This window comes from Helicoverpa zea, chromosome 30 (genome assembly GCF_022581195.2).
Source record: "Helicoverpa zea isolate HzStark_Cry1AcR chromosome 30, ilHelZeax1.1, whole genome shotgun sequence".
Taxonomy (NCBI): domain Eukaryota; kingdom Metazoa; phylum Arthropoda; class Insecta; order Lepidoptera; family Noctuidae; genus Helicoverpa; species Helicoverpa zea.
Window position 1 is genome coordinate 1,170,091 of NC_061481.1, and position 15,975 is coordinate 1,186,065.

A 15,975-nucleotide genomic window follows, 5' to 3' on the forward strand; every position below is an offset into this window, starting at 1 on the left:
TTTGCCCAGCAGTGGGGATCATCATCATCTCAGCCATAGGACGGCCACTGCTAAAAAAAAGTATATGATTTAAAATAATTGTTTATTCTAAATCACTTTTTTTACGATTACGATTACCAAACTATCAATCAACTATTCTACGTAGGGTATAAAAATCCATCATAGACTCCCACTCACCTCAGAGATGACATCAGTGGGTAGGTCGATGGAGCAGGACAGAGCGGTTGACGTCGGTGGTGCCGAAGTGCCGAGAACCTGAGTCTCCAGCTTCGACAACTCCTGGGGGATGAAAGAATAATTTATAATAAGCATTATTAGATAGATTTCTCACATAAAAGTAAATTTTTAACTGATTTTCAAGGGACTGTATCACCGATGAATATAATATACCCCACAGCAAAAGAAAAATCTTCAATTTGTAGGTAGGAGTGTCTAGTTTTTAGGACGGTCCAAGAATATTTTTTGATTTTTTACTTTTTCTGAAACCGCAAAAAAACATTCGTTATTTCCATTATTTTACTCGGAGATAAAACAACACAACTTGTCGAGATCCGTGAATGGGTGACCATCTATCTTGTCATGATAAGTTCCTCCGTGTTTCGATAAAACACGTTAAATTGGTGGGTCCCGGCTGTTCCTAGTAGTCATAAAGTTCCTAGCTCCTAGTTCCTAGTAGTCGTAACACACGCGTAATAAGACAACCAACCAAGTCCAAGGCTTTCCTATAAATAAATAATTGAAATGACATGATACCCTGACAGTGTAGAAGGTTGTATTCTTAGAAAATTAATCTTCTATCGATTTTGTTATAGTTAGCTCTAATCGACTTTTGCTGTCTGTCAATATGTCATATGGGTGGTACACTAGCATCGATGTATTATGTATAAATATGTATAGCTAGAATATATGACAATGTACTTACTAACGGCCAGTTTCTTCATCAAAAGTTAAAGTTAAAGTAATGTCTAAAGTAAAAGTAACGGTCAAATACGTTTTTTCAAGGCTAAAGTGACAGCAAAACTAATAGAAAAATTGAATTTGACCGTTACTTTTACTTTAGACATTACTTTGACTTTTACTTTGGCTTTAACTTTTGATGAAGAAACTGGCTGTAAGAGTAACTACCCGCAAACTGCAGACTAAACAGTCTTCAAACAGTTTGCCCGATAAAGGAAATAAATACGTATTTTTTTTAAAGAAAATCGTGAATTCAATCAGTTTCAGTCGGTCTGATACCGGCTAAACACCAGCTCTTTGTAATGTGCGAACTATCATCCGTTTTCACCCGGGCAAACCGAATTTCCTTGGTAGGTTATTTGAGTTATTTGAGTTTCTGGCTTCTGACTACCCATAACGACTGCCAAAGATGTTCAAATGACAGCTGGGATCCACCAATTAATCGTGACAGCCTGGAAACCATTAATTATGTAACTCTACTAACTCTCTGTCGGTATTCTGAAGGATAATAATGACTGTTATTAGGAAAATAAGGAGATCAGTCAGCAGCGCAGGACATATGCACGCACATTTGCTTGGACACAGGTGCACTCTCTATTCCTTCACTCTCTGCGCGCGATGGGACGACAATCCGACACCACCGGAGAGAGATCACAAGCAGGACCGACATTTACGAGCTCAATTCTGAGGGATACTTTGATGGGCACGGATAGTCGACATGACATTGAAATAATCAACGCTCGACTGTATTTCCCATTAATGATTGAAGGCCACATTAAGCTTCATTGGTTCGGAATAGAAAATGCAATCTATGGTAACCTCGAACAAGGAATCGCCATGGATCGATATACATTAGCCGTTGTCTGTAAAAATTATACCTTTCTGTTATCTACGGTTATAAGCTATCATTATTGTCAACTGCCTCAATGATCTAGCCGTGGCAAACGCGGCTGCTGAGCACAAAGTCTCGGGTTAAATTCCCGGGTCGGGACAAAATCGCCTAGGGGGTTTTAGAAACTTTCACAAAGCAGCCCGGAGTCTAGAAGTTGGTGATTGAAACACCCGTGCATCGAAGAGCACTGTCCTGCTCTTGTCACAGTCCTGCTTGTGATCTCTCTTCGGTGGTGTCGGATTGTCGTCCCATCGCGCTATGAGAGTGAAGAAATAGTGAGTGCGCCTGTGTCCAAGCAAATGTGCCTGTACTATAATATATGTATTACATACTGCGCAGTTGGCTGATCTCTTATATGAGAACAGCCGCCGCCCGTGGCCGATGATCGGCTAGGATGACATCATCATCATCATTATAATAACAACAAATTGAAAAGTTATTAAATAAAAATCTGTGTTAACGTTATTTTTCCCACAAGGTGAGGTTTCAAAGGAAATTATTTAATGTAGTCTATCATTAATCATAGTTTGTAACTTTTGCGGCGCGATAATGAAAACACACTTTATTAATTAAATTGAAATAGCTAAATAGCGCGACTTTGTGTGAACTTAATTGTGATTTTGGTTTAAAATAATCGTAGCATTAGGCCACCATGACTATTTATTTATTTTTGATCCGAATTCAAAAAAATGAGGAGGTTCTCAATTTGACCCTATATTTATTTTTTTAATATTTTTTACATCCTGCTAATATTTAAAACAATATTTGTGGCATATGATTAAATATTTAATTTGTATGAAAATTATGAAAAATTTAACTAAGAATATATTTTGACTTTCCAAATACTACTGGTATTTACAAAAGTTTAAATTTTTTGCTAACATAGTATACTTGAAACTGTTATTTACTTATTATGTGTATTTTTCTGGCTAACCCATTAACTGTTGCCTATGACCATTATTTACCTGTCATTAAATGACATACTAGATATTCCCCTGCCCGGATAAAAAGTAGCCCTTGTCGTTCTCAAGTATTTGTCCGCGGGTTCGATTCCAGGTCAGGCAAGTAGCAATGCAAGTTTTCTAAGTTTGTATGTACTTTCTAAGCATATCTTGGACACCAATGACTGTGTTTCGGAGGGCACGTTAAACTGTAGGTCCCAGCTGCCATTGAAAATCCTTGGCAGTCGTTACGGTAGTCAGTAGAAGCCAGTAAGTCTGACGCCAGTCTAATCAAGGGGTATTGGGTTGCCTGGGTAAATGGGTTGAGGATGTCAGATAGGCTGTTGCTCCTTGTGGCACACTGGTACTCAGCTGCATTCGGTTACACTGGAAGCCGACCCCAACATGAGTTTTGGCGTGAAAGCTCAATAGAAGGAGTAAGTTTCACATATTAGTAAGAATTTAGCCTTTTAAAACTAAACTCAATACCAAAATATCGTAAACGACTGACGTAAGAAAACGTCATTTAAGTCGAAAAGGTCAAAGATACAGTCTCATTTGTGCTGAGTAATAATAGAAGGTATATCTTGAATGAATGAATGCAACTCTTAATGATAGGGTTCCTCTGTTTGGCTGAAGAAAACTTAATAAAAAAAAGGTAAAAAAAATGTGAGAGAAAAAGAGTTGAACAGTTTTTTCAAAACAACACAATTTAAGGTTAATAACACATAATAGAAGTGTAATAGCGATAATAGAAATACATCATCTGTGAAAATTACATCTGTGTAACTATCTCGGTTCATGAGATACAGTCTGGTGACAGATGGACAGCGAAGTTATAAGTAAGAGAGTCCTGCTTAGCCCCTTAAGTACGGAACCCTAAAAATAAGAGTCTTTCAAAACAACGTCTATCTTTCACGCAAAACCGATTTCAATAAAATTCTGTACACAGATATTCTCAAACCTGATAATTTTTGTCTGGGTGCAGGCAAAAAGTAGTTCTCTCGGACTCCTACATCATCTATCATATATTATACTAGCTTTTGCCCGCAACTTCGTTCGCGTGGAATAGTGACTACCAGCAGATTTTTGATTTGACCAATAGATGGCGCTATATGTCCGGAATAATTTTTTTTTTTTTTTTTTGTAATAAAAACTATCCTATGTCCTTTCTCAAGTTTCAAACTATGTCTGTACCAAATTTCACACAAATCGGTTCAGTAGTCTAAACGCCTAAGCGTGAAGAAAAGACAGACAGACAGACAGAGTTACTTTCGCATTTATAATATTAGTTTGTATTTCCGCACAATTAGCTCAGAACTTCATAACACAAAGTACTCTCACTCTCCAAGAATTACTGCAAAATACAGTAGCCAGATTCAAGTCGCTCCCACGCCCTTTCGTAATACGTTTTTCAAAGGTCAGACTTTTATACACATACTACCCACGAAGCAAGTCAATCGGGATAAGTATTAATCGATAGAAGGAAGGTAGGTTTCACCCACGGAAAACAACTTCCCGCAACAGGGTAGAATCATCGGCACGAATCTTGAGCGCTGACCTTCACCTGCGCAGAAGTGATTTATTAGCAAAGAACCAATCCCGAGTGACGGCTATGACGCGATGCACTGCGGGCCAATCACCGCTTTAGCCCGCCCCCGCGCCTCACTTCATACCAACAAAGGGACTCAATAAATTACTTCTGCGCCGGTAAAGGTCAGCGCTCAAGATTCGAGCCGATGATTATATGTCATTTGAAGGTGGCCTAGTGGGTAAAAAACCAACCTCTCAAGCATGAGTGCGTGAATTCGATTCTAAGACAGGCAAGTACTAATGCAGCTTTTCTAAGTTTGTATGTACTTTCTAAGTATATCTTGGACACCAATGACTGGGTTTCGGAGGGCACTTTAAACTGTAGGTCCCGGCTGTCATTGAACATCTTTGGCAGTCGTTACGGGCAGAAGCCAGTAAGACTGACAACTAGTCTTACGGAACGGGTTGAACAGGTAACTGGGTTGTGAAGGTAAGATAGGGCAGTCGCTCCTTGTGGCACACTGGTACTCATCTGCAACTGGTTTGACCGGAAGCCGACCCCAATATAGTTGGGAAAAGGCTAGGTAGATGACGATGAGTCGCCTTTTTTCATACGTTTTAAAAGGTCAGACTTTGGTACACATACTACCCACGATGGTAGTCAATCGGGATAATTATTAATCGATAAGTACTAGCTACTGCCAGTGGTTTCACCCACGTTATTTGGGAATTACTTACTGAAACTGGGTAAAAACTAGCCTTTATGTTATTCTGCTATAATGACTCTGATTGTCGGCCACGGCGGCTGTTCTCATATAAGGAGATCAGTCAGCTGCGCAGGACATATTATAGTGCACGAGCATTTGCACAGACACACACATAAACTTATACATTTCTAATTTCTAATGTTAGTGTGATCACTCACTATAATTTATTCATAAGGACTACGACACAGTCGTAGCGCTACGTCGTGTCGTAGCATACTTGACTACGCCGTAGTATACATGAATATCGTCTTTGCAAATTATATGTTACGAGTTTCCCTCGGTTTCGCCTGCGTCTCGTGGGAACTACTGCCCGTACCGGGATAAAATATAGCCTAAGTTACTCGGGAAGAGTATAGCTTTCCAACAGTGAAAGAATTTTGCAAATCGGTTTATTACTTTAGCCTTTAGCGCATTGAAAAAAAAACTGTATGTTCTTTACTGAAGGTCCCGGCTATCATTGAACATCTTTGGCAGTCGTTACGGGTAGTCAGAAGCCAGTAAGTATGACACCAGTCTAACCAAGGGGTATTGGGTTGCCCGGGTAACTGGGTTGAGGAGGTCAGATAGGGCAGTCGCTCCTTGTAAAGCACTGGTACTCAGCTACACCGGATGTACTTTTTACAGAATATTTCCAAAAAATATTGAATTTAAATATAAACCTACTGAAGATTTTTATAACCTATCAACCTGTTTTAACGACTAGTGACAGTTATGTAGAGCTAGTATCAAAATTCAATCTTTAACGGACAGATAATTTATAGAAATTCATCGTAAATCAAACTGCAAAACCCAAATAAAAGTAGGTAAGTTTAAAAATCACTTAGGTAATCAAAGTTTTAAACTTGAAAATACACTAAAAACTACAGTTTTGCAAACGTTTGGCAAAGCGAGCCGGTACCAGGTAGCGAATAAAATCAATAGCATTCCGTTGCATGCGATAACGCAAAAGCAAGAACGCGAATAAAATCAGTAGCATTTTTATACGTAGATAGTTTTAAAAAGTTATTTAGTACAAGCTTCCGCCCGCGGCTTCGCCCGCGTGGCATTCGGTTATATCGCGTTTCCAAGAGAACTCTTCGAAAGTCCGGGATAAAAACTATCCTATGTTCTTTCTCAAGGTCAACTCTATCTCTGTACCAAATTTCATTAAAATCAGTTCAGTGGTTTAGACGTGAAAGCGTAACAGACAGACAGAGTTACTTTCGCATTTATAATATTAGCAGGGATTTTACTTTTAGTATTGTATATAGTATTTTTATTTAGTGTAGTAGTTTAAGTTTGTAAATATAGTTTACAAATTTAAATTTTTAAATAATAAATGAATTACTTAAGATTCGATTTAAGGCGCGTCCCCGAGCAAAACGCAGCGGAAGCCGTTTATTGTACTGTTTTTTGAAGTCATCTTCTCTTTGTCTTAAACAAATACCAACTAATAAAAAATACATATAATTTGTAGACATTCTTGACTCTTGAATGGTAGTTTTTTTTTAGTTTTAAGCAGAATAATGTCTAATTATAGGGTCACAACAAAACCACAGAAATGAGAAATAATCACTAATAAGATGCATCTCTTCGTAAAGTAACTATTATTTTTATTTGCTACCTAAACTAATAGATAGGTAATTTAATAACGAACATTATGGTATTTTTTTTTTCAAAACATGAACATTTTATTTTATAAACATTTTAATCCAAAATATGAGTGTTTTCGCTACGTATTTCTTGCGCCGAGTTTGTATGGCGCAAAGGCTCAAGGTCATTTGCTCAGGGTACCGTCTTAATAAAAAAATGCCAACTTCTGGCCGTCCCTCTAGTCTGTAGTGTGTGGCTACTCTTAGACTATAGACAACACAGACATAATGTGTCTACGTGTCTATGCTTTCCGAGCGTTGACCTTTCTAATCGATAGTTTGTACTCTAGCAGTAGATAGGAAGGACGGATACGGGAAAACTATAGACTATAGACGAATTGTTTGTGGTTTTAAGGCTTGTAGGATATCATCGGTCTAGCCTTTATCAACTATGTTGGGGTCGGCTTTTAGTCTAACGGGATGCAGCTGAGTACCAGTGTGCCACAAGGAGTGACTGCCTATCTGACCTCCTCAACCCAGGTACCCGAGCACCCCAATACCCCTTGATAAGACTGGTTTTTAGGCTTACTGGCTTCTGACTACCCGTAACGACTGCCTGTTACCTGTTACTGCCTTTTTATCGTCCCAATGCTGGGCTGCGGCCTCCTCTCACACGGAGAAGGATTAAGCGTTAATCACCACGGCGATTGGCGATTTCAGACTTTACAGTACAGGTTTCCTCAAGATGTTTTCCTTCACCTTTTAATCACTTTTAACTTTTAATCGCTTTTTCCCCCCGCAGTGGAAGGTTGCACAAATAATTATGATCCTGAAACCAGACAAACAACCAGAAGAAGCTAAATCATACAGACCAATAAGCTTGCTACCAATTACGTCAAAAATATACGAGACTCTACTCTTGCAACGCATCCTGCCGATACTCAGAGACAAAGAACTAATTCCTGATCACCAGTTTGGGTTTCGCAGCAAACATTCAACTATCGACCAAGTACATAGACTAACAAAAAAAATCATGGAATCCCTTGAGGCCAAAACTTATTGCGCAAGCGCATTTCTGGATATATCCCAAGCGTTTGACCGTGTCTGGCACGCAGGGTTGCTCTATAAAATCAAGGCTACATTACCTAACTATCTGTTTGAAGTACTAAAATCCTTCTTGCAACATCGACATTATATTGTCCAGAATGGAGAGGCCCTATCCAAATTATGCCCCATAAGTGCAGGTGTTCCTCAAGGGAGTGTTTTGGGACCCATACTCTACCTGCTTTTTACCGCAGATCTACCCACATCGGAGATGGTGACCACAGGTACATTTGCTGATGACACTGCGATCCTGGCCTCTCATAGCGACCCGATTACCGCTTCAAAATTACTTCAAACCGGTCTAAACGAAATATCCCATTGGCTCAAAAAATGGCGTATAAAAGCGAACGAGACCAAGTCTGTGAACGTCGTTTTCACGTTAAGAAGAGGGAGCTGCCCCGCAGTGTCACTCAACAACATAGAAGTCCCACAAGCTGAAAGTGTAAAATATCTTGGCCTGCACTTGGACAAGAGGCTTACCTGGCAGAAACACATATTTACAAAAAGGAAACAACTTGGCATCCAAACTAGGAAACTCTATTGGCTTATTGGCAAGAAATCACAACTTTCTCTTGAAAATAAAATTTTACTATATAAGGCTGTACTGAAACCTATACGGGCATACGGTATACAGCTGTGGGGTACTGCATCGCACTCCAATATTGAAATTCTGCAACGATTTCAAAACAAATTGCTACGGATGATAACCAATGCCCCTTGGTTCATACCAAACGAACTGCTTCACCACGACCTAAGAATGCCTACAGTAAGGGAGGAAATAGCACGCTATACAAATTCATATAAGTTACGGATATCGAAACATCCAAACCGCCTCGCCCGGCCCCTTATGGACGAAGAGCTACAAATGCGACGACTAAAGCGACGAATCCTTCAAGATTTGGTCCAATCACAGTAACATACCACTGTCTCAGCTGATGAGGATGTAACATAGGTTACATACCACGCAAGCCATTAGAAGCACATCCTACATACTTCTGAATGTCCCAGAGAAGGAGACAGATTGTAGTAATAAATAAAAAAAAAAAAAAAAAAAAAAAAAACCTTTTAATCAGCCATTGGCGTCTAATATACTTAGAAAGTACATACAAAACTGAGAAAAGTTGCATTTGTACTTGCCTGACCTGGAATCGAAGCCCTCATACTCGAGAGGTTGGTTCTTTACCCACTAGGCCACCACGAATGCCAAAGATGTTCAATGACAACTTTGTACAACGTTGAGTCACAGGGACAAATTTAACGTTTAAAGAATTAAAATCAATCTTTGCCGACCTTCCGGAGTCACGCTATTGTAACATTAAAATGCAGCAAGTTTTTATAGGTAGGTATCAGTTAATGTCGTGCTGATCATGAATTCATGGTACCGTTTAATCTATACTAGGTAATATTAGCTGTTTCGCAAGGCCCGGCAAAAGCTAAAAAGTCTGGCAACAAACATAGCTAGACAGATAATGAATAATTCTTATTTAGAAGTGGTCATCATCATCATTATCATCATCATCATCTCAGCCATAGGACGTCCACTGCTGAACATAGGCCTCCCCCTTAGATCTCCACAGATACCTGTTGGAGGCGACCTGCATCCAGCGTCGACGGCGACCTTTATAGGGTCGTCTGTCCACCTTGTTGGTGGTCGTCCTACGCTGCGCTTGCTAGTCCGACTAGTGCTAGAAGTGGTCATCGCTAAGTAAAAGCTGTATGAGTCGATAGATAATACGGTTAAGCAACGCTCGGTCCGGCCGTGGGTGGGTGACCATCTTGGCGTGAAAAGATTTTCAGTTATTCGGAAGGCACGTCAAATTGGTGGGTCCCGGCTGATATTGAACATCTTTAGCAGTCGTTACGTGTAGTCACTAACTTATCAAGTGTCCAAAATCATCATCCAAAATCCCCAGTCTTACCACGAGATATCAAGTTGCAATCGACAGATTTTACAAAATCTTTCAGTTCGATAACCCATTTATAGAGCTTTTTATCCATGTGTAGGTATTCGCCGCCACTGAACGCGGGTTAGAGCTTATGTTAGGCTATTTTATATACTTCTAAAAAAATGCCTGATTCATAGGTCACTAAACGATACATTTAATGTTGACAATGAATCATTTCTTACACCAAATAAGCTAGCTACTGAGTCATATTCACCACTAACCCGTTTGTCATTGATATTCTAGAAAATCTACAACATTTGCATGGTTTAAAACATTCTTTTGTCATCGAGATTCCCCCCTTGGTGCGGCACTGTTTGTCACACCGCATGTATCTCGTGGTGTACTCGCTGTAGCAAACAGTAACACATTGCGCGCGAACATTACTAACATGTCCGCGACACTGCAACCGCCGCGCGAACACATGCTAGCTGTGGACTCGCGATATGTCGTATGCATGCATTATGTATCTCTGTGTATGTCATTATGTATCTGTTTGCTAACAAAAACCTTGAAACCTCAGCAGACCGACCGAGCTACTTTTGCATTAATTGACATTGAATAATGATCAAAAAGCTTGAAGCGTCCGAAGTTCACTAGAGTTTTGAGTTCATCGTCGAATCAAATCCTGAAACAGTTGAACAGACATTCATCCCATCACAATCTTCGCTGTTATCGAAATAGAAGTATTTATAAGTAATAGAAATAGAAATTATTTATCTTATCAAAAAAAGTATGGTAAAATTGATGGATTTTTTTATTAATTTACTTGCATCGAAATGTTAATATTAAAATAGAATCTACCCAAATTTTTTATGTTAATACCTACATTGTTTTCTTTCGATTCAGTTGTGTTGTGCAAAGTACAAATGCATCGTTTAAATCGTAGTAAAGAATGTATCCAATCTTTATGATTATTTGCGGGATTTAAAGCATATCTTCCTCATTATTTACAGTATGACATAAGTGTAAATAACTCTGCCTAATTCCGCCCTCGTATTATGACTCATACCTGACTAAGCCCATCCGTGTTCCACCAATTAACCTTTTCCTTTCAAGGCCGCGGTCACTCTTTCGAGTAATCCCTGAACCTTTACAAAAATACAGGGCTTTGAGCGGATATACATGGGTATTTGTCGACTATATCCTTGCTCGGGTTCTGAACTATCTGTGTACCAAACATTTAAATAGATTCGGTAGTGTCTATGCTTACTAATAAAGAGAGTAAATAAGATAGTAGCTCTGTCTTTTACGCTTAAATTTCTACAGTAGTATTTGCAAAAATTCTGTCACTGTTGGAAATATGTTACTCTTCCAGAGTAACATAGGGTAAATTTTATCCCGATACGGGCAGTAGTTCCCACGGGACGCGGGTGAAACCCCGGTAATACCATCAAGTAGGTATAATTATTGATACTAGCTAATCCCTAACTCTACAGCTTTTTAATACTAAATAAATAGATAGACAAATAGCCTTTATCGCAAAATTAATATAAAAGCGATAAAACATCAAGTAGAAAATATTATTGATACTAGCTAATCCCTACAAAACTCTTCAGCATTTTAACACTAAATATATAGATAGACAAATAGCCTTCATCTCAAAATTAATATAAAATCAATTACTTGCTTTAAAAGAACAATCGGCCTTGTCCCATCTGGGCGCCATTATCTCTAATGGCGCCCAACCGGGACTCATAATGGTAGTACGAACAATATCAATATTCAAATATATCCTGCTTTTAACGGATTGCCTTTTATCTATATAGATAGTACTATTTTAATATTATAAAAAAGTAACGTTTGTGTTTTTGTAACGTTGTGAAGGATAATCTGTTGATCTACGGAGTTGATTTAGAAAATTCTTTTTACCAATAAAAATTTACGTTATTTATGAGTAAGAATCCATATACATAATTTGTAAATGTCATCCTTACTTATTTAAAAAAAAACAGAAGTAGCTCTGTCTGTCACGCCTTCACGCCAAAATCTAAGAACCGATTAAAATAAAATCGAATACACAGATAGTCTAGAGAGAAAGGACAAAGACTACTTTTGATCCCGCTGCGGGAAGTAGTAACCTCAAGTCGCAGGGAAACATCTAGAAAGGCTATATTTTCTCCCAGTTCTAGACGCGCTCCCTCGGGACGCGTGTGAACCAGAAACAGTCCCTCATAAATTAATTCAAAGGCCAAAATCTACAAATCCTAGAAATCTACCGGCTAACTATAATTTATTCAACCTCCGGATTTAACAGAACAAATGAAGGTCACCACATAAGTAGTGAAGGGTGTTTGAACTTACAGCCTTGAGAAATTAAATACGGTCACTTGTATGCATCCAAAATGCTGACCCAGTTTCATATGGAGTGTTAGCGTAGGACATGGTTGTAACGCAATAATTTCGGCCGTTGGTACAGCCAAATGAACGGTATAATTATCGGCACGAATCTTGAGCGCTGACCTTCACCTGCGCAGAAGTAATTTATTAGGTCCCTTTTGTGGTATGAAGTGAGTCGCGGGGGCGGGCTAAAGCGGTGATTGGCCCGCAGTGCATCGCGTCATAGCCGTCACTCGGGATTGGTTCTTTGCTAATAAATCACTTCTGCGCAGATGAAGGTCAGCGCTCAAGATTCGTGCCGAGAACTATATGGTCGGTAAATGCGAAGAAAAATATATTATGCTACCCGTGCCTTGCGATTCACCAGCATCCCGTAGTAACTACTTCTCGCATATGGATACAAAGAAGGCGAAAAAAAAAATCTATAGAAAAGAACATAGGCTATGTTATTTCTGAGGTTCTAGACTATCAGTATACCAAACATTCAAATCTGTTTAGTAGTTTCGGCGTAAAAACTCGACAGACAGAGTAATTTTTGCATTTAAACTATTAAGTAAGGATTGAGGGAGTTCTTGGCTAAGTTACAGCGGCAGTAGTCGATCGTTCATAAAGGTAAGCAACGCTTGGTGCTGTCGGTCCGTGGATGGGTGACCATATAAGTGTGTTCTCAAATAAGGAGATCAGCCAGCTGCGCAGGACATATTACAGAGCACCCACATTTGCTTGGACACAGATGCACTCACTATTCCTTCACTCTCATAGCGCGATGGGACGACAATCCGACACCACCGGAGAGAGATCAGGCCTTACAATACAGGACAATATAGGTATTTAGGCTACCTAATATCAAATGAAATGTCAATTTCAGTATGTATTTGGGTTCGTCTTTCCGGTCAAAGTTGGAACTTTGCCCAAACAAGGCTAGACACGCTAGCAGTCGTTACGTCATCCAATGATATTTGTCTACGCAGATTTAAAAGTGCCATTGTAAAATGTAGGGTCCAAGCTCATCTACTTTATATAGATCTAGCGAAGCGACTTGCTGAGACTTCAAGTGACCCAAGGGTTTTTTTTTCTAACGGCATCAAAAATCATCAAATGACCCCTCCCGCTGTGGGTTAGCAGTGGTGAGGGAGTGTCAGACTCTTACTGACCAAAAACCGTCGTGTTCTGTCGTAGGCCTTTTATGTACCAGGGCCGTGGTAACTCGCGCGAACAATCCCGCAGCCACGGCAGGAAGTGACAAGGGCTGGGTTTTATTTTGGTCAAAAGTTAAGCATTGCCATCCAACGTGGCAATGCTGTCAGCCTTTTAAATACGATCCCGGTGGGCAGCGATGAGGAGGAGTTTTTGATGCCATTTTTTAATAATTATTATTTCAACTAATTTAATTTTAGTTGGAAAGAAATGTTAATAACTTTTCAAAGATCTAGGTTAATAAAAATAGCGTAGTACTCATCATCTGCCTAGCCTTTTCCCAACTACCTTTGGCTTTGATCTAGCCACGAGCTCTTCTCAAAAAATGCAGGAGTCTGGAAGTTGTCGGTGGAACACCGGAGGGCAAGTACTTACAATTCCACGTCAGAGGCCGTCAGGCGGAGTTGAGTACACTCTGACACTAGGACTTGTTAGGTGATTAAACCTGCAGCTCACTCGATGAGAATAATAAGTCTATGATATATCGGAAATACTAAGAAAATACAATTTCTAACTTAATAAAAGTTATTGATATCTTGCCAAGTTTGAAATTGTTTGATTCTTTCAAAGTATTGCGCAATTTGTGCAAGAAAATGACAAAGATAAAGGAAGTTAATATATCTTTTACTATAGCGGCATTTCTATATAACTAAACTGACAATCGTTCAAATACATATTATAAAGATATTAGAAAAAAAAATTACACCGACATCTTATATACCTAAAACCTTACCCTAAATGTGACAAATACTGTGGAGAAAAGGCTCAGCCAAACGTGAGATAATCGCGTACAAACATACCTGCATACATATAGTTACGTCAAACCCGTAAAACTGAATACCTTATTTTTTTATCGGTAAAAAAGTCGTTAAGTTTATTTTTTTCTATTGAAATTCCATGTAGGTAAGTAGTTTTTAAATCTTTAGCAGAAGTTCGCCTTTTAAAAAAATAACGGGATCATGCAATCCGCAATTGTCAATATCTGATGCAATATGCAAGTATCAAAGAACCTTCTAGTATATTCTACGCAGCGATGATCCTTCATGACCTATCTGAGGGCACGGCAGTGCCCCAGCCAAGACTCGAGCAAAGCGGGCACGGCCGTACCATCTTTTCTCGAAGCGTTTCGCGGCTATTTCAGCCCCCTGTATCTTCCATGTGAACAAAGCTAGAAGTTTAGGTTTTCGATGACCAAGAGTAAGTATTAGAACAAGCTCAGTCTCAAAATTACAAGACATTTGAATAAATAGTTTACGAGTTATGAGCGATCAAAGTTACACCATTTTGTCACTGACTCACTGACCGATCATCAAAAGTCTAAGGTACTTCTAGCAAACTTAGAACCTTCAAATTTGGCACCAAGTTAGGTTATTAGCTACATACAAAGGGAAAATTATAAAAACCTTAAAACTTAATAAAAAAATAGGAAACAAATTTATATTTGACGACCTCGATGGCGCAATGGTCACCATGCCGGACTGCCGAACCTGAGGTCCCGGGTTCGATTCCCGGTACGGTCGACATGTGTGTGATGAGCATGTTTGTTGGCCGTGGTCTGGGTGTTACAATATGTATATATGTTGCTGTATGTAGTTTATCAGTTGTGTTAGCACCCATAATACAAGTTTATTAATAACTTACCATGGGGCTAACCGACCGTGTGTGAAAATGTGTCCAGACATTATTTGCGGTTTTTCAAGAACATTGTGTCTGAATTTTGACTGCATTGATAACTTTGTTATTTATTTATTTAAAAATGTATTTGTTTTATTGTTACGTAGTGTGGTATATTGTTATCATGTATTAAATATACATACATATGAATAAAAAAGCTAGGTTAAAATGAAATGAATAATGATAAAATATTTCATATTAATGCAGTGCGATAAATACTGCATGCTCGCACGATAGATGGCGTTGTGCTGGTCTAAATCGCGCTATGGTTTCGTTACATAGCTTAGTATAAGTAGTACTTTAAAAAAAATCAAATAATTTCATGTGATAGCGCCATCTACCTCTGAAATAAATCGATTCAAAAATTCAACAATTTCGAAATTTTATAGTTTATTTTTAAAAAATATTGTTTACGTGCTACTTTAGGTGTACGTATTTAGTTTGTTATACATATATTTAGTTAGTTGCATGTAAGTTAATTTAATTTGTTTTATCGGGTGTGTCGTTCACAATCACATTAAATGAAATGCCTTAATATACTGGTTAATATATGTCGATTAAAACAAAGAAAAAATAAAAATACGTCAAAATAAAAAAAATGGATTTTTCAAACAAAGTAAATAGAATAAAAATGTGCAAAAATTAGAACACCATATAAAAGTCAGTCATTACAAACAACTGACATTCTCCCTTGAAAACTGACAGCTCAAAACATTCGATACTCCTAACTTTATCTCTGCTTTACACATGATGTTGTAAATTATAAAAACGAAAAATGACTCCTGTGGCTAAACCACTGAATGGATTGGGCTATTTTTTTTACAATTCGCCATAGAATACCATAAAGTATATGCGATAGGATTTAATGTGATTGTGAACGACACACCCTGTATACTTAGAGAAGAAAGAGACCTACAAAAAATAAATCAGATCCCACCAAAAACATTAAATGTAAAAAAAAAGCCAATCCTCTACGCAATTCCTCCACCATAAAAAGTTTTGAGATCGCATAGAAGCCAAGTCCTGTTCAACTTTATTTATAATAATAAATCAATA

At 38.5% G+C, this 15,975-nt stretch overlaps 1 protein-coding gene across 1 annotated transcript in view; it reads right to left on the reverse strand.

Moving 5' to 3' along the window:
* LOC124644711 (monocarboxylate transporter 12) overlaps positions 1 to 15,975 on the reverse strand; it is a 47,502-nt gene that overhangs the window by 22,502 nt on the left and 9,025 nt on the right. The window contains exon 2 of the mRNA XM_047184222.1: positions 178 to 279. Within this exon, the coding sequence (XP_047040178.1) occupies positions 178 to 279 (102 nt within the window). The remainder of the gene's footprint in view (positions 1 to 177; positions 280 to 15,975) is intronic.